The 20600-nt window shown below is 40.3% G+C and overlaps 1 protein-coding gene across 7 annotated transcripts in view; it reads right to left on the bottom strand.

Moving 5' to 3' along the window:
- The window catches only part of ARHGAP26 (Rho GTPase activating protein 26), a 427184-nt gene that overhangs the window by 163298 nt on the left and 243286 nt on the right, over window positions 1-20600 (bottom strand). For all 7 annotated transcript variants that reach the window (XR_007152434.1, XM_047860210.1, XM_047860227.1 and 4 more), the window contains exons 13-14: window positions 12785-12850; window positions 8368-8442 (exon numbers count right to left, since the gene is read on the bottom strand). Coding sequence is in view for 6 of the 7 variants with exons in the window: in XM_047860210.1 (XP_047716166.1) it covers window positions 8368-8442; window positions 12785-12850 (141 nt within the window). In the remaining variant the exon portion in view is untranslated. The remainder of the gene's footprint in view (window positions 1-8367; window positions 8443-12784; window positions 12851-20600) is intronic.

Genomic DNA, 20600 nt, shown 5'->3' with positions numbered 1-20600 from the left:
AATACTTTTGAAATCTATCTGAGCTGTTATATGTACCAGTGGTTCAATCCTTTCATCACTGAGTAGCATTCAGTTTACAGATATGCCACAATTTGTTCATCCATTCATTGGGTGATGGACATTAGGTATGTTTCCAAGTTTTTACTGTTAGGAACAAAGCTGGTATAAATATTTACACACAGGTCTTTCTATGGACTGTAATTTCATCTTTTGGGTCAATACCTAGTAGTGAAACTGGGCAAAAAATGGTAGGAGTAGGTCATATAGTAAGTACGTTTCACTTCAACGGAAATCGCTAAATTGTTCTCCAAAACAGGTGGGTCATTTTGCTTTCCTACAGCAACCTCTTCATAAGCATGTGATATGGTCAGGTGTCTAATTTTGAAATTTTAGCTATTCTAGTAGGCATGAAAGGATAATTTATGTTTTAGATTTCCTTTTCTTTAAGAACTAATCATGGTGCTTATCTTTTTTTTTTGCACTTTTTGGTCATTTGTAAATTTTCTCTGGTAAAGTGTTCAAATCTTTTACCCATTTTTAAAACTGAGTTGGTTGTGTTCTTATTACTCAATTACTTGAGTTATTTTTAATATGTTCTGGATACAAGTCATTTACCAGATACACATCTTGCAAAACTTTTCTCATCTGTAGCTTGCCATTTCTTTTTCTTAATATCTTTTAAAGAGCTTAAGTTTTTTATTTGGCTCTAGTTTATATGTTTTTTCTTTTATGTTTCCAGTTTTTGTATTCTATTTATGAAATCTTTTCTAAACCAAGGTCACCAAAATTTTCTGTTTTCTTCTACAAGTTTTGTAGTTTTAGCTCTTCGAGTTAGGAATATGATCCATTTTGAGTTAATTTTTATATATAGTCTAAGACAAAGATTTCATTTATTTTTCTCCCATATGGATTTTCTCCCACCAGTACCATTTGCTGAAATGACTATCCTTTCCCCACTGAATTATCTTGATGCCTTTATCAAACATCAACTGAGCGGGGTGCCAGGGTGGCTCAGCTGGTTTAAGCATCTGACTTCAGCTCAGGTCATGATCTCACACAGTCCTCGAGTTCAAGCCCTCCATCAGGCTCTGTGTTGACAGCTCAGAACCTGGAGCATGCTTTAGATTCTGTGTCCCCACCCTCTCGCTGCCCTCCCCCCCCAAATAAAAAACATTAAAAAAATTAAGCTTCCTTTAATTAAAAACAAAAACAAAAAAGATCAATTGACCCTATATGTGTGGGTCCTATTTCTAGATGCTCTTGTCTGTTCCATTGATTTTTCTGTCATTCCTTAGGAAATACCACGTGATCTTACTCTGCTTGTACAAATGTTAGTTGTATTTTCTTCACTGTCTTTAAAATCTTCTCGAGCCTCTCACATTCTTCATCTCCACAACATCTTTAAGGAAGTTTATAAACATATACTATCCACTATGTAAATTAGACTTCATTTATCCTATAGGTAATTCTTTCAAGACTAGATTTAATATGTACCAACGTGATAAGTAAATTTGTATTTTCTGATTATATAAGTCATACATCTTAATAACTTTCATATTTTTTGTATGTTTTTATATCTAGCGCCTAAGAATCCAGAGTATCCAGGGGTGCCCAGGTGGCTCAGTTGATTAAGCGCCCAACTTCGGCTCAGGTCATGATCTCACGGTTCTTGACTTCAGGCCCTGAGTCTGGCTCTGTTGCTGACAGCTCAGAGCCTGGAGCCTGCTTCAGATTCTGTGTCTCCCTGTCTCTCTGCCCCTGCCCAGCTCACACTCTGTCTTGCTCTCTCTCAAAAATAAATACACATTAAAAAAAAAAAAAATTAAAAAAAAAAAAAAAAAGAATCCAGAGTATCCACACCCACTGCTATACTAAGATTCAAAAGCTCTTACTGTGATAGATCCCTGTCTTTTGAGAACCTGCCTGCAGCATTCCAATAAGCACAAGTGATGGTGGGATGGGCAGAGAGGAAGGTGGGCTTGCATCTGGGCTCTCTGTTACCCGAGAACTCAGGATTGTGGTTAATAGCAATCAATCCTTCATCCTAACAGTCTACAATGTCCCAGTCCTGCATCATCTGTCTTGTTCTCCTTTACTGATGGGTAAAACTGGAATGCATTGCATGGCTCTGCTGCTTCCGTGAGTCTACAGTCTTCAAAGTCTGGGGCTGTTTCCAATCATTAGTAGGCAAGCCTTCAGATCTCAGAAGTTGTCATGAAGAATCCTATTTAGGATTTCTTCTGAAAGAAGTCTTTTCTTGTTTTATTTATGCTACTCTGTACAAGGACGTGGAAAATGAAGGGCACAGAAAAAAGAATGTCTGTCTAGACATTCAAGATCTCAGAGGAGTAAGAAAGGACAGCTCATGGTGGGGATCAGAAATCTGTGGGTGACGCATGCTTTTGTAATTTGGTGCTTTAAACCTTTGCAGTTTAACACCTTCCAGGTGTTCTCTGTAGCACTATCCTTGCTTTAGACATTAGTTAAAAAGGAAAAAATTACAGAATGAAGAAAAAAAACCCCACATCAACACAGAATTTCAATTCCTTCACCACCATGGTGAAATACTAATCAAGATGCACAAAAAAAGGGAAATGAAGTTTCAACAGCACAATTAGGTTCACAGTCAACATTCTGCCTGTCACCAGAGGAATATTCACTAGGCAGAACTCAGTGAAGTCCTGAGGAAAATCGACTTGCAGGAACGACATGATAGGCAATGGCCCTCCACACAGATATGGGGTACAACTTTGAGAATTTTTGCTGATATATAAAGAATGAGGAGAAAAACAGACTTCAGAAAGATTAAAAATAATTAAGATAAGCTTTTTCTTTAAAGATTGATAATTGCAGGATAATGAACAAAAAAAACAATTTATTTTCCTTTGGAAAAATATGTGTAAAAACTCCTTCATCAGACCCCAAAATGTATAAAGGACTGACTATATGGTGATACGTAAAAGTAGTAGAGGGGGGAAGAATTTTCTCATTATACGATTATTGGTCAATCAGGTAAGTATTTGAGAAAATGGAGAGTTTCCATTTTACATAAATATATTCTTGATGGGTTTAAAGAAAACAAAAAAGTTTTGTAATCCTAGAATGGAGATCTTTTAAGGCAAAATTCATCTAGAAAAAGGACTAATTTCATAAAAGACTGGACTTTATTAAAAATTTAAAATATTCCTAAAAACAAAACCACAAGTGCCATGAATAAAGTTCAAGATAAATGACAATCTGGGAAAAAAATACTGGTGACATAGCCTCCATATCTAGAAAGTTCTTACCATCACAAGATGGATGCACCAATAGAAAAGCAGGCTAAGAACACCAAACAGGCAATTCAATAGAAAAGAAATATAAATCTGCAGGAAACACAGGGGAAGGCCCAATTCTGTAATTCACCCAGAATTACAGAAATGCCAAGTTAAATAAAAAAGAGATACATTAAAATTGTATTTATAATTTACATTCAAAAAAAGTAATACGAGTATGGCAAGGACGTGAGGTACGTGGAGGTGCGGTCTGCCGTCTGCTGAGAGCAAATTCGGGAATATCAGTTAAGGGCCTTGAAAACATGTACCTACCCTGACCCACCAGTTCAACATCTTTAAATCCTAGGGAAATCATTCAACATGCATATGTAAGTTAAAAATAAAAACGGCCAACATTTATTTACTAACATGCAGAGGCTCTCAACTCAGCAACCCATATGCATCTTTCGTGTAATCCTCACGTTATTGCAGAGGCAGGAGTTATCATTATAGATGATGAGAAACAAGAGTTGACAGATTTAAATAATTTATGTAAAGTCAAATGAATAAGTAGTCCAACTGCAACTTGTCTAACTCTGAGATACATGCTCTTAACCTCTGCATCCTCAATGGGGATGTTGACCTGAGTTTCTAGAATGATGAAAAATTGCAGTCAGCCTTTGTATCCAAGAATAGGAGGCTGATTAAAAAGTTGCATCTAGGGGCGCCTGGGTGGCTCAGTCGGTTGAGTGTCCGACTTTGGTTCAGGTCACGATCTCACAGTTCATGAGTTCGAGCCCCGCATTGGGCTCTGTGCTGAGAGTTCAGAACCTGGAGCCTGCTTTGGATTCTGTGTCTCCCTCTCTCTCTGTTCCTCCCCTGCTCACATGATGTCTCTTCTCTCTCTCTCTCTCTCTCTCCCAAAAATAAAGATTAAAAAAAAAAAAGGTGCATCTAGAGGTGCCTGGGTGGTTCAGTTGGTTAAGCGTCCAACTCTTGGTTTTGGCTCAGGTCATGATCTCACAGTTCATAGGTTCCAGCCCTGCTTTGGGCTCTGTGATGACATTGTGGGACCTGCTTGGGATTTTCTTTCTCTTTCTCTCTATCCCTCCCCTGTCGTCACTCACTCTCTCCATCTCTCTCAAAATAAATCAACACACTTAAAAAAAAAGTTGGATCTACACAATACATGCTACCCCCCCCCTCAGAAATCATACTCTAGAAGAACTTGAATAACATCAGAAAAGAGACTGTAGTGTTACATGGAAAAAGCCTATTAAAAAGCAATATACATGCACAGTGTGATTCCAACTTTATCAACATTTTGTATTATAGAATATACTTTAAAGGTATGATAAAATGGTCAATGAAGTTCTGATCTGCAAGATTTTTATTTTCTTCGTTCTACTTTTTGTATCTCTCCAAATTTGCTATAATCACCACTCAATTTTTAATGAGAAAAAATTATTTAAAATTAATACAGAAACATACAGGAAGAGAAACTAGACATGTGATCAACAAGCACAGAGCTGATTTGTATTTAAAAATGTTGAGCTAAAATTTGGAAAAATTTGTCTTAACATTCAGGGGAGAGGGGAAAACAACAGTTCACACATGGAAGAGACTATTTCTAGGACCTGTGAGTATCCCTTAGACCTTTTCACTCTTCACAGACTAAGGATCCCCACTGCTGGGAGAACTTGATCAAGAGTAGCTCCGGTAGGACACTAGCACCGGGCTATACCACACATACTACAAGAAATTCCAACAAGCTCTCTTAAGGAATCCTCATCAAGAGAAATAAAAAGTTCTCAAAGCACTGGCTCTTAAGATCCCTCTTCCAACCTCAAGCCCCTCAGTGTACCAGGAGTACATAAACTCAAAGTGATCCAAACAATTCTGTTTTTCCTTATTTCTAATCCATGCTTTCAATAATAAAAACTCACTGCTGCACTTGTGAGAGACCTTAAAAATACTCCATATCTTACACATTGCCTGGCATCCAATCAATACCGAGGAAAGCAGTAGTAAAATGAGTGGTTTGCACTCTGCCCCGCCATCTCACGGAGAGGTTTTGCAGTGTAGGAGCCTTATTTATTTCACACTCTTGGCTAATCCAGCTTAGTACCCGTACCAAGAATGGATGACGAGGATAGCATGTTCACAAAACGGAAGGCAGACAGGGCTCTGCCTTTAGGTCTGGAGTCTCCCTGGTCTAAAAGGTGGTTCCTCACTTCCAAGATCCAAACTGGTCACCTTCACTGGTACTGAGAACCACTGACACCATTCTCCGCTTGTGATGAGATCGTGTATTAGGGTCATGTCTCAGCTCTGGTTGAGCCTCAGTTTGAATTCTACTCTATGTCTAATGTGCTCCTGGCAGGGGCAGCTGGCCTTGTGACTTTCAGCTGCTGGTTATTATTTTTTCATGACATTTCTCAGATGCTCATGATTATTTTGTCTGTCCCTAGGAAAAGTGAGGAAGAGAACAGGACAAATATCTTGTTTGAGAGTCACTAAGAGAAGTGAGAAAAACAAGATCCTTTCATACCTCTCTTTGCTTAGCACAAGCGAGCTAAAGTGGTTCTTTTTTCTAACAAACCCATCTAAAATGTCATATTTCTTCTCACTAGTGTCACCTTACATAATAATCTGTCATCTATGAAATCTCTCTGCCCCATATCCAGTTAGTTACAAAGTCCTGCTGATTCTCTCTTCATTTGAGCCTTTTTTTCCTAACTTGAGAGCAGCTACTTGGTTCACCCCTGATAGGCTATGTGAGGCTTAATTATTTCCACTGTTTTCTTCCTCCATGCTTTTCCATGGTCAAATATATGCTCCCCATTGCAGCCAGCAGTCCCCTCTTAAAACTACAATCTGATCTTGTTAAACCTGTAATGGACACACTTTTATTGTTATCTACCCAGCAGCCATTATTTCAGGAAAGCACTCCTGCATCAATCTATTAACTATCCTGCTTGGTCCATGGGCTTCTACTGTCTAAGCCCCTCCCTACTCCACCTCTGGGCCACACTCCCCCAACATCACCAGAGAGAGGCACAGGATCCAGGCCATCTGGATCCATCTGCTGTAAGTCATGTGACTGCCCTGAAATTGAGAAATGAATCATGCCCCATGCTGACCAACCAAAGTCCTCAATGAACTGTCAAGAAAGATACTCTCTCTCAGTGATAATAAGATTCAAAAACTGCTGAGACTGGACTACGTGGGACATTCCCACAGACAACATAGCTGATACCAAGACAAGCAGAGATCAGAGATAACGAGAAGCCAGAATAAAGGAATGGAAAAGGCCAACAAAGGTAAAGATGTCACTGGAGCTACCAGATCCTGCTATGCTTCTGCCATCTTGGACTTAGCAACTGTCAAATGATCAATCAGTAATTAAATTTACGGGCAGTCAACCCAGAGAAACAAATTTATATTCACATTTAAGACCTGTGCACAACTGTTTACAGTAGCTTTATTCCTAACTTCTCCACACTGGAAACAACTCAGATGTCCCTCAATAGGTGCATGGTTAAACAAACTGGGTACATTTCTACAGTGGAATACTACTCAGCAATAAAAAAACAACCAAGTATTGATCCAATAACTTGAAATTATCTCAAGGGTATTATGCTGAATAATAATAAAAAAAAGCCAATCCCCAAAGATTACATATGAATCCACTGAGATAATCGTGAAATAACAAAATTAAAGAAATGAAAAATAGATTCTCAGGTGCTAGGGGCTAGGGAAAGCAGTGAGGTGTGACAGGTGAGGCAGATGGGTGTGGCCATAAAAGGACATCACAAGGGATCCTTGAGGTAAGGACACTGTTCCACATCTTGACTATATAATATCCTGGTTGTGATCTCCTACTAGAGGGTAACAAGATGTTACTACTAGGGGACAGTGGTTAAAGGTACACATCTCTCTACTGCATACAAATGTAAAATTATCTCAAAATAAAAAGTTTAGTTTATTAAAAAACTATCCCCACTGAAAATATGAACCAAGAACCAGATTCTCAGTGGCAGGGCACCTCACCAATAATCATAATTTCAAATAGAAGATCTCACTGTACCTAGCAACACAACAGGGTTCTGCCAACAAGAGGCAAGGAGCTCTCTAGAAAAAGAGATAGTGAAGAGTCATTCTAGTCAACATGAGAGAGGAGATTTCCTTACATATGAAAACTATTTTCAGAAACTGGAAAAAACAAAATAAAACAAAACAAAACAAAACAAAAAAACAAGACAGACAAATACTGGCAAGAGAAGGGTCCCTGCCCAGACACTGAGCAGGGACCCTAAGTGATAGTCCATCTCTGCAAGTGCATGGCTGGGCTTCCATGGGGATGAGTAATAGCCACTGATCTGTGAAATCTGATCTGTTTGCCATTTAAATCCATGTGACTCATTGAAGCTGGCTGCATTCACATCTAAAAATAAAGGAAATCTGCAGCCTAAGCAAATTGGCTCATGGGCTCATGGGGTTTTGATTCAAACACTACACATTTGAAGATAGTGGTTTTGTATTTTATACCAGCCAGCTGTAAGGGAGTTTTCGCTGTTCAAATGACAAGAGTCTACGTTGAAATCTAGATGCAAAGATGATCCAGGAATTATCTCCTTATATACATGTTATGTGGCAGTCACGTGACACCTTCTTGGCAACAGGCAACATGAGATCTGAGGTCCTCTGCAGGCTAGAAGGATGCCCTTCCTTGGGCATTGGGTGTGCCCCACTAAATGCCTGCCTCCAAAAAGGACAGGGGGAGTCATGAGCTATTAAAGACACAGTAGGGTGTGGTGGTCACATGAGTGACTGAGCACCACTTGGACTGGCAGTGGCTGAGTCTATAAACAGAGGGTGTGGTGCCTTGGACCTGCCATTTTTTTGTTCTGTCCAGTCCCACTAAGTACCTCTTCCAGTAATGCCGACATCCCTAACAACTGGTGAGTGGGGCAGCTGATTTCTGGGCATTCCCTCCCGGACACCCAATTCCTTCCCAAGAGGCTGTTCATACCTACACAACTAGTGACTTTTCAAAGGTGCCCCCTCGACCTCACTGGGACCTGCCTCGCACAGCCACTGTTGCACTCACCCATCAGGACACTCAGTAGCTTCTGGACTCTGGAATTGACCCCCACGATTCGGTAGAGCCCTTGCTCATTGATCCCTGAGGAAAGAAACAGTGATGATTTAATTAGAGGCACGTCAGAACACAAGTCAAGCCAACCCAGCCAGATGCACTTTTTTTCATTTTCTCAGTCCTTCTAAAAGCCGCTCTAATTAAAGTCCCCTGTCCCTCAGCTCTGTTCTTAGCGAAGGAGTGGGATTTGGTGCAGCTGTCTAGGATTTCACGGGTGTGCCGCACACTTCAGCCCTTGTGTTAGTTCAGTTCAGTCAACAGAGGGCAAAGAGACCTTCCTCTTCTCTTGCCAAACACAGCATCTGAAGAGTTTTGAAAGATGCAAAATATATACTTTTAAAGGTTACACTTAGCTGGTTTTTCAATTTAAAAAGCCAAAACTGACATGACAGAAATTTTACACTGTAGAAAAGAATAAAAGCTTTACAATCTATTCTCAAATACAGAATAAGAATACAGAAGTGTGGGTGCATCTTTAACTTTGGACAATGTTCACCAGGACTGAGAAATTAGAAAATCAGATCATTTGCCATGTAAACATCATTTGTGAACAAAAAGGTGAATCACCTTCATTCAACCCAAGTAAATGTGCAACTCAACTAGTAGGGGATTACCTCCAAACACCTAAAGAACCAAAAACTAGCCCATCTGAGTGCTTTGTTCATTTATGTGCAAGGATTAGATCACTACTGTACCATTTACAAAAGGGGACCATTTAAACCAAGTGACTGGAAATTATTTTTCTGTTACCCCTAGGCCCATCATACCTGACACCTCCAACCTAACTGGTCTCCTGCTTCCCATCTTATTCTCCTGCGGTCCATTTTCCAACCAGTAGCCAAAATGGACTTCTTAAAGTATGCACCAGTTCAAACCCTCCCTTTCCTTAAGATCTTCCAATGGCCTCCCACTGCATTTAGACCACAAGCAAAACTTACTGCGGCCCACAAGGCCCTGCAGGATTAAGCTGAGGCCCACCTTTGCATCATCAACCATCTTTACTCTGCTGCAGCCACACTGGCCTTCCTCTTTCTCCAACGCATCAAGCCTGTGCCCCCATATCACAGCCTCTGCTCAGCGGCTTCCTGTGAAACATGCTTCTCCCAGATCTCATCATTCAGGTATCCGCTGAACTGCAACCTGTTCAACCTAAGGCATCCCATGACCAACATTAAGCCCAGTCCCCTCCCATTCTTTCTTTGTAGCAAGTAATAATATCTGAAATCATCATTTTTATTTACTTTCTTGTTTGTCTTTCTCCCAACCACCACAATATAAACTCTATGTACAGTGATTCTGTCTTCTTCACCATTATCTCCCCAGTACCTAGATCTCTATATGATACATGACAGAATGAATAAAACACTGTGTCATACTCCCTCAGGGCCACTACTTTGGGAGGAAAGCAAAATTTCTTGGAAGAAATTTGGGAAAAGGTTGACTCTCCAATGTCTCTAACAAGGTCTATGTAGAATTAATGAAAAAAAAGAAGTGGTCTAGAATGACAGGATTTCATAGCTAAAAGGGGCCTACAAAAGCATGTACATCAGCCTGCACGGCTCAGGGACTAGCCTGGTCTAAAACTAAGGGATGGGCCTCAAGCTACTTAATGGCAGAACCATTATTCAGTAACGTGGCGGCTTAAAGGGCTTGTTCTTTCTCAAGGGTCTCTACTTCTTCTGTCCTTGACCTTTCCTAGAACTGGATACAGCACTGTCTCCTGCTGGACAATGATTAACGAACCCCACAAAGTGTGGGAGGTCTGTTCAACTCTGGTCACCACAAATAATGTGTGTACATACATGCATTCCAGTAGCAAAATAACCACTTCCTTCAAATATTTATCTTAAAATGGCATTTAACTCACATTGTCCTCTTTTCCTTTTTGTGTCAAATGAAAAATTTCTTACAAGTTAAAACACATCATTTTCATTTTAGAGGAGAAGAGGACAAAGAGGCAGAGGTGAGGACACCAAACCACTGGTGACCTTGTTCTTCCTCTGTAACTTATTGTGCGTATTTTCTGGTTTTACATCATAAAAAGTTGACCCCCTGAGATACGGGCTTGCATTTATCATACAGGCTCTGCAAAGGGGTTTAAATGATTATGTTTCCCTATTGCTGGTTTGGCTGCTGAAAACTGAGACAAACACGTAGCCTACCTCAGGCAAGTGTATGAATTTCACAGTGGAGGGGAGGGGATTTTTGTTTTGACCTTAGTTTTGGCTCCATTTTATGCCTCTACCTTTATCAACCCTGTACCTCTTATTCCTCCTCATTCTTTTCTTCTAAAACGAAAATTAATATACCTACCGAAAAATTACCTTAGTAATAGATACTTTAAAATTTAGAAACTGCAGTTAAGGCACGTAGATAAATCAAGGGATGATAGTAAGAACAGCAGAGAGACCACTGACAAGTCAAGGATGCCTGTGCATATACGCAACTCCCCAGCCCCTGCCATCCCCAGAGTGGATTCATGCTGTACAGGCTGTTTTATAGCTTTCGTTTTTCATTTAATATATAACAATGAAAACCTTGCATGTCAATAAATATATTTCTACTGCAGTTACAGTGATTCACAGCTTTTTACCGCATGGATGTACTACTGTTGATTTAACCAATCTTTGAAACATTTGGCCAGTTTCTGATTTTTCCCGTTACCACCACAGTGTAAACGTCTTTATGGCTCAACCTGCCCATGTCCTTATTTCCTCCAGATCAATTCCCAGAAATCTCACCTACCGTTACTTTATATTCTCTGACTGTATTTTACTTATCTTCACAAGCTGCCTTAACTCTTCATTAGAAGAGCAGAAATACGCATTTCATAGCAGAAATACGCATTTATAAAATCTCAGCATACATTAAAATAACTACTTTGGAAAGAACACTTTCTGACTGGGTAGGAGGAGAGGTTCCTACAGTTAAGGTTTTGTTTTTTTTTTTCCCCTCCCCTTCTACTCAGTGCCTCATAGACTTTATAAAGATACTTATATTTCTTAACTAGTCAGAGTTATAGATCCTGCTTTAAAAGATAAAACTTCTTTTAATCAAATAAAAAAGACTGGTGGGTTCTGAGGCTGTGGAATAGTAAGATTCACATCTTTGACAATGGTTCAAATCAAATTCACAGGAAAGATAGTCATCAGCTTTTCTCAGGGGTACAATAGACCAGAGCAGTCAAAGCTCCAAACTGCTGGAACTGAGAAATCGCCCTTGTGGCAACATCTGAGGCGGTGGTGGTGACCATTGGGATGAATCAGTTTCCCTAATGGCAAAGTTCTGTTCTGCTCCTACAGACCCAGGTTAGGTCCATGTGCTACAGACAGGGCCTGACTACAGCACTGCTGCGGGAAACCAGGGGCCTGACTCCTTGCGCCTACCTGCAGAGTCACCAGGGACTAGCTTCCCAAAGCACGGTTATTAACCAGTTGTCCAAAGACCCTGGGGGTACACTAGAGAACTGCAGGTGTCAATGAACTTAGATAGGAAAACCATTACACCTTTACTTTCATGAGCCTATAATTGAAATTAAACATTTCCTTCCATAATAAGACACAAATCACAGTGTTAGCAATACCTGAGTCTTGGCCAGAAATCAAGTATTTTCATAACACATTAAGACTGCTATAGCCATCTTGAAATATCACTACAAGTGACCTTCGATCACCATGGGTTTGAAATGCAAAGGTCTACTTACATGTGGACTTTTTTCGATAAATTCAGTATAGTACTACACATATATTTTACAATTTCCTTAACACTTTCTTTTCTCTAGGTTACTCTACTATAGTATTACAGTGTATAATACATATAACATAAAAAATACATGTTAACTGATTGTTTATCTTATAGGTAAGGCTTTCCAGTCAACAGAAGGCTGTTAATAGGTGTTTGGGGGAAGTCAAAAGTTATATGCAGATTTTTGACTGTCTGGCAGGGGGTGGGAGGTCAGCACCCCTAACTCCAGCATTATTCAAGGATCAACTGTATTTCTGAATTATGCCAATTATGACACCCACCACCATTACTTGTTATTTAAAGTGGTAAGAAAGAAGTATACGTATTATTAAATCACAAAAATGTTTTTCAATATTTTAACTGAGTTCCAGTAACTAGATTCCTTATTATCTCATGTCTTTGACACATGTGCATTGAGAACACTCTTGTATCAGCCAAAGAGGCTGATGACAGCAAATGGGTCGAAGGCCTCTGCTTCAGAGCAACACGACTCGTGGAACCACACCAACAATGGCACTTGGAGAGTTACTGAGTCACTTAAAATCAGGAAACAGGTAGCAGGTCTGACGCCTCACCAGATGCCTGACCTTCACCAAGAACAATGCCATGTGATGAACAACTTTACCTCTGGTTTCCACAGCATGGATACATTTCCTGATGATGCTGAAGCCAATGCTGTCCAACTGTGCAGCTGGAAGAGGAAGAAAGGGGCGGTCAGGTTGTTGGTCATGCATAAACCATCCTCGGACAAGGCCTGACAGACCCAGGATCAATCAGTCCCATGGTTTGGCCACATACAAGAATGATTAAAAAAAATTTGCTGGCATCCACTGAGAATTTACTGTATACCAGGTACAGTTCTTTTATTTATTTTTGTTTATTTATTTTGAGAGAGAACAAGCAGGGGAAGGACAGAGAGAGGGAGAGAGGGAGAGAAGGAGAGAGGGAGAGAGGGCGGGGGAGGGAGGGAGGGAGGGAGGGAGAGAGAGAGAGAGAGAGAGAGAGAGAAAATATCCCACATTGCCAGTGCAGAGCCCCAGGTGGGACTCCAACTCACAAAGTACAAGATCATGACCTGAGTCAAAATCAAGAGCCAGACGTTTAACTGACTAAACCACCTAGGCATCCCATGCCAGGTACAGCTCTAAGTGCTTTGTTTATATGAGCTCACTTAATTGTCACAGTCACTCTGCAAGGGTATCCTCTATTTAGCTGAAGAAAATGCAGAATAGAGTGATGAGCAGTTTACCAAAGGAACAAGTAGGCATCCTTTAAACCATTTGTTTTGTTATCATCAGGAGCTGAAGAACTAACTGCTTCCTGGTCTCCTTCAAAAAGTATAAATTCAGTGGCTCAGTACATGTTGGATAAGGACTTTACACAGATTATCTCATTTAATTTTAGCATGTCCTCTAGGCTGATACTATCATTGGCTCCATATTACAGATGAAACATCTGAGACTTGCTTCATTTGTACTATGATATTTGCAAAGCTAAAAATCTTGACCAAAGCTACAGAGCTAGTAAGTGGGAGACTCACTCCCAAGTCCTTATGACCCAACGCCCTAAATATGACCTAAGTCAAATCTTACGCAGGTGATTAGAAAAAAGGGAAAGTAATCTGGAAGAAAATTAAAATAGCTTACAACAAAGAAGTTACATGAAAAATAGGCATAGGGCAAGAGAGCCATCCTGGGTGTGGTAAGTCAGCAGGTATTCAGAGCTCTCCACCTGCTATAAAGCCCACTAATGTGACTCAGAAAACAAATGACCAACAGCAGCAACCTGTTCCACTGCACAGAACCAATTTCCCAACCTGGCAATGAGCCTGGGAACCTACCAAAATTAATCTCCATGCTTTGATTACCCAGTGAGGAGAGGCTGATGGTAATATTTAAGAACATGTTCACCTTTTGAGCACCTTGGGACATCAGGGCAAGACATTCTACAAACTAACGGTTCACGGTGGAGAAGAGAATGACAGAAAGTAGGAAGGTAAATATTTATAAATAATTTGTCATCATCCCAGGGCAAAAAATAACCTTGTAAAAAATAAGAATTGCACAGAATTTGAGCTCATACTTTGATCTAATCCAAAAAGAACCTTTTTCAAATACTTAAGTTTTTAATTTTAATTCCAATGTAGTTAACATGCAGTGTGATATTAGTTTCAGGTGTGCAGTATAGTGATGCGACAATTCCATAGATTTCTCCATGTTCAACACGGGCAAGTGCACTCCTAGATCCCCATCACCTATTTCAACCAGCTCCCCACCCACTTCCATCCTGGTAACTATCAGTTCTCAAGAGTTAAGGGTCTGTTCTTTGGTTTTTCTTTCTTTCCTTTCCTTTGTTCTTTTTTGTTTGTTTGTGTCTTAAATTCCACATGAGTGAAATCATATGGTATCTGTCTTTCTGTGACTTACTTGGCTTAGCACTATACTCTCTAGCTCCATTCATGTTGTTGCAAATGTCAAGATTTCATTCCTTTTTATGGCTGAATAATATCCCGTTGTGTATATATGCCACATATTCTTTATCCATTCCTCTACTGATGGGCACTTGGGCCGCTGCTATAATCTGGCTACTGTAAATAATGCTTCAACAAACACAGGGGTGCGCGTTTCCCCAATTGTGAACATGGATCAGTCAACTTAGAGCCAATGAAGATAAAAATTCTTAAGAAAATCACTAAGAATTCCTTAAACTAAAAAGAAATGCTATTTTATTACAAATTATCTTCCCAAAGAAAACAAAATAACTCTTATTCTTACATACACACTTACCACTTAGTGATACTTACTATAACCACATTTGGCCTCTGGGATAGTCAGTAAAGTACCAGAAAAGGAGGAAAACAGTATTTTTCTTCTGGGAGAACACCTGATATACAAACCATTGCTCTTACTCCCTTAAAGCTGTAAGTGCAGCTATAAAACTGTACTAACTCACTCTCATGCTTTTTCTAGTATAAACCAAGTACTACACTGCATGTCATGTAGTACAGAGCTTTCTGACTTGAAGCTGCAAGTCAGATTGAAATCACTCTTCCAAATAAAACTCCATTAACTCACATCATAGATTTTTCCCAAATTTAATAACAAACTATGATACACAAGCCAGATGCCTGTTAGAATTTAGGGCAAGATTCTTGAAGGTAAGAACTCACATACCCATAACTTAACATTCACCCATTTAAAGCACTGAAATGCATTAGTGTCTAGGATATTTACAAAGTTATGAATCAATCACCACTATCTAATTCCCTCACATTTTCATTATCCCCCACAAAACATTTTATACACATTAGCAGTCATTCTCTATTTCCTGCATTCTATCAGTTCCTAAAAATCACGATCTCTTTTCTGTCTGTACGAATTGGCCCATTCCAGGCATTTCACATAAATGGAAATGTAACAGGTGGTGTTTTATGTCTACCTTCTTTCACTTGGTATAATGTTTTCAAGAGTCACGTATGCTGCAGCAGTTTATCATTTCTTTTCATGACCCAGTAATATTCTGTTGCCTGGGTAAAACCACGTCATTTATCCACTCACTGGTTGTTGTTTCTACTTTCTGGCAATGAACTGCTGCTAGGAACATCTGTGTATAAGCTTTACTCCTCGTGTACACCTAGAAGTGGAGAAAACTGGATTACGGGTAACTCGCTGCTCAACTTTTTGAGGAACTGCCAAACTGCTTTCCAAAGTGCAGCACCATTTCACATTCCCACCAGCAACGTATGAGGGTTCCTATTTCTCCACATCCTCGCCCATATTTGTTATTGTACTTTTTGTTATAGCTTTTTTTTTTTTTTTGTGGGCGTGAAGTGGTATCTCATTGTGGTTTTGATTTGCATGTCCCTAGTGACTAATGATGTTGGGCAGCTTTTCATGTGCAGGGGGAGGATATTCATTCCTTTACACAGTAGTCAGAACAGAGAGCCTACTGGAAACTATGTGTCACAGGGAAGATCATTTTTTTGCACTTAATGAGGTTTCCAAAATGCTCGTAACTGTGATTCCATAGTCCATTGAAGCCTATCAGTTCTTCTTCTGAGAGGTGATTAACAGGATTTGTGCACAAGGACGACAGTCCAAGAAGTTCAGGGAAGAACCATCATTTTGCACTGTGCTTTGGGGAGCTGCTGATTCCAAGCTTGGATGCTTTCAGAGTAGGTTTGTGGATATGGTCTTGTTTCAGACAATGATAAACTCCTATCCTGAACAAAAAGTCCTTTGCTTCTTTACCCCATAAACATTGAAAAAAAGTTTTGGAAAATTTGAAGAAACCTGGCAGCTGACAATGACAACCTCAGTGATCAAAAGATACCTGCTCATAAAGCTATCAGGACAGCTAGCAGAAGAAATAAGGGCAGGGCTAGAGATAAACTTGCAGGGCTAAAAGAGTCCTTGAACCTGTCCGTGTTTTACTGTAAAAACCCAAAGTTTTGGGGGTGCCTGGGTGGTTCAGTCAGTTTCGGCTAAGCGTTCGACTTCGGCTCAGGTCATGATCTCATGGTTCATGGGTTCAAGCAACACAGAAGGCTCTGTACTGACAGCTCAGAGCCTGGAGCCTGCTTCAGATTCTGTGTCTCCCTCTCTCTCTGCCATTCTCCTGTTCACACTTTGTCGCTCTCTCAAAAATTAACTCAACATTAAAAAATAAAAAATAAAAAGAAGCTAGATCTAGGCAAATAATAGCTGATGGAAAAGAATGCAATGGAACCTTCCAAGTATATCCAGAAAAAAATAAATTCTGCTAACCTAAACTGACTACAATGACTTATTTTCGAAATTAGCAAACTGCTCTTCTCCCAAAATCTCGGAGTTAGTACTTCTCCTTTGGTTGTCGCAACACAAGTTCTCTCATTTGTTTTAAACCTGCTAACTCCTTTTCTTGAAATAAATCTTACACAGATGTTACACATAAAGGCCTTACACATTACACATGTAACACAGTATATATTTAGTGTCTGAGTTTAAAAGTGTAACACTTTTACATATTGCAAAGTCAAACAGAGTTCAAGGTAACTCTCTGTTAGCCTTTAAACTGTTCAAGTTGCATATACTGATGACTTATAAGCAGATAATACTGTGTTAAGAAACATAATTCATATCAAACAGCAGTTCCCAATAAGGAACTCACAATATACAGTTTAACAGCCATTGTTCTAAATCTCTAAACTGGAATGGTGTAATTGTTACATTGCCTGCTGCCTTGGGACATCCTTGTATCTCCCTGTGTCTCTACAGTAGGTACGTGTGGGCATGCGTGAGTGCACACACACACACACACATGCACACACATAGGCAAGTCTGACTTCTCATCAACTTGACTTTCCTGCTGATGTCATGATTAGGTTACTAATGATTAACAACTGCTTTATTATTTAACATGTACAGAGTAGTACTAATATAATGGCGATTATAATACATAACTAGAGATCGTAAGTTCGGATCTCTGCCCAGCAGGTACATAATCTAAGTTAATTGAGATCTCCTCTGCTGAAAAGCAAGTTCCCACTAAAAGGTTTAGAACATGATCACCCCCAGACAGAGTTTGCTAATGACAAAAAAAGTCTGAGCAGCCCGCCAGATGGAAGCGGCTGTCCTTAATCCCCTCAAGCAGGTGATTCAGCTCTTTTACTGAGCCAAGGCTCAGAAAAGGTCAGGGATTTATTTGCAATTTCTGTATCCTTATAATCTCCAGGAATAATCTCTCATTAAATATCTACTAGGCTTGCATTATTCCCTTAATTTGACTTGCGATGAGTTGTTGCAAGACCAGTGGCTCCTAGGCCTGCCATCCAACGTCTTACAGCTATGGCTTTGACTGGTTTTTCTTCCTCCCTCAGCCTCACCTTCAGCTTTGCTCAGGATTGTGCACAAGGCAGCCCCAACAGTTGTCCTAAGATGACTGTCATAGAGCTCACACCCAATATCCAGGTTAACCTTCCAAGTTAGAAATGTATTGTCCTCTTAACTTCCACTTCAACTTTTTTTTCAATGTTTATCCATTTTTTGAGAGACAGATGAGTGAGAGAGAGAGTGTGCGTGCATAAGCAGGGGAGGGGCAGAGAGAAGGAGAAACAGAATCCAAAGCAGGCTCCAGCCTCTGAGCTATCAGCACAAATCCTGATGTGGGGCTTCAACTCAGGAACTGTGAGATCATGACCTGAGCCAAAGTCAGATGCTTACCTGACTGGGCTACCCACATGCCCCTCACTTCAACTTTTGAAGCCTTCTTGCTTTGTCTCCTTTTAGAGGAGAGTCACACAAAGCTATTTTCTCAAAGTTCTATGGAGAACACAGGAACACTCAGAGTTGAGCTGACGCTCAGCCAACTTGGAGGGTCTTAGGGCAGAAGAGGAAGGATGCTTGGCAGACTGCTGGAGTTTACATCATTATGCCTAGACACCCTAGATATCCCAAATACCGAGAGCAGGGAAGCAGGTTAAACCCAGAAACAGATGGTTTTACTGCAAAGGGCTCGAAACAACAACCTACTATATAAGGTTCAATCCAATGACTTTCTTGCTTCAAAGGAAGAAGCTGATGGCCCAGCTGGAGAGACATGCTCTATAGTTTCTTGAATCCAATGGTACCTCACCTGAAATGTTTTCCCTGGCCCTTTCTACCATAAAAGAAAATGAGGTGCGTAGGTGATGGTAGAGGGGAAGAACTACAATAAAACCATGAGCAAAACCCTTTGCACTCTCCTCCTCCTTTCTTACTCCCATATTCAAATTATCACCAGGTCCCTCAATTTTGTGTCACTCACCATGGTGCTGGCTTCCATCATCTGTTACCAGGACTGCTGTGAAGACCACCTAACTGGTGTCCTCCTACCTCTTCTGGCTCCTTCCAAGCTGTCTTCCACGTTGTGGCCCCCGTGATCTGGATGAAACCAGATCACATCACCTCCCTAAAATCTATCAATGGCACCCCAATGCTCTCAGGAAGAAAACCCAAATCCTTAACATGGTCCACAAAACCCTGTATGGTCTAGCCTGGCCTGCTTCATCTCACGCCATGACTCCACACCTAAGCATTCTACCAAACTGACTTTGAGAGCGTCCAAGTGACCACATTTTTTCTCTAGCTTTTGTACACACTGTGGATTTCACTTGGAAGCCCAATGGCCCAAGTTACTCCAAATCCTCAGGTCTCCCCTCAAATGTCAATTGCTCAAAAATGCCCTCCTGACTTCTCTACCTGGTTCATGTTTCCACTGGAACTTGGACATAGCACTGTCAACTTCTCCTTCAGAGTGTGTAATGTAACTCTAAATTTCTATTTATTTCTACGATGCTGTCTACCCAATCAGATTTGCATTCAGGAAAGCAAGGGTGCATGCATATATTTACTCAATTATTTTATTCAGTACTCTATCTCTACCTTTCACTGTCTATGATCATGTTGGATATGAAGTATGATGAGGAGGGTCCCTAAGGGGAAGTGTGATGTAGTCAAAAATGACCCTTCAAACTCCAACTGTTATAAACCCGAGAGTAGATGAGTTGTTTAAACTCTGGTACCTAGATTTTTAATCTTGGTGAAGATCCAAGTGTTAAATAAAGATATGAAGAGCCTGACCTAACTACTTCCTTCCTTTCTGTGTCAGTGTGAAGAGGTATCACCACCTAGCACTATAGCTCCAAGAATGAGTTTAAAAGAAAGGAAAAATAAAAGATGTGCAAGCCAAGACAAAAAACAGAGAAGATATAACCAAATTCCAATTTTCCTAGACACTTAGAGAAATCCTTTGCTTGTCCATCAAGGCATTATCATCACCAAATTGTACATGGTATGAAGCTGTGGCTGGTGGAAACAGAGGGTATCGGGGTTCTTTCCACATCATACAATCTGGGCCATCTACACAGTCAGACAGGCCGGAGGTCAAGAATAGCCCTAGAAAACCAGAGCATTCTCCCTTAGAGCTGTTTGCCATCCAAGAGACCACCTCATTCTTCAGGTCCAGTAGCCCCTTTATTGAAAATCACTGACTGGCTGTTGCTCTAACCGAGTTCTTAGTACTCAGAACATCGAGAAATTTGGCAAAAAGTGGTCAAATCACTATTTCTGAATGAAGGGAAATTTCCACACCACAGGTCGACTGATGGGACATATAGTGTGTGAAAACAACTCTCTGGGACATACCCCGAAGTTACCCCATACATGCATCCTGGGAATTCTAACAGATCTCATAAGACAAATCCTTTTCCAATAGAGAGGAGCTAATCTACTGAATTAGCCTCAACACACGAGAACACATTACCTATGTTTCTAAAGCTGGTATTCAACAGGTTTTTCCTAGCCTAAAATGTCTTACCCCAGGAATCTCATTCAACAAAAATCTTTCAAGTTTTTTTTACAGGAGAAATGGAATTTTCTGGAAGTACAGGATGTTTACATAAAAATGAAAGAACTGAGAGGTAA

Source organism: Prionailurus viverrinus, chromosome A1, assembly GCF_022837055.1.
Source record: "Prionailurus viverrinus isolate Anna chromosome A1, UM_Priviv_1.0, whole genome shotgun sequence".
Taxonomy (NCBI): domain Eukaryota; kingdom Metazoa; phylum Chordata; class Mammalia; order Carnivora; family Felidae; genus Prionailurus; species Prionailurus viverrinus.
Note: the sequence above shows the minus strand (reverse complement) of the source record. Positions and strands in the feature narration are given on the sequence as shown.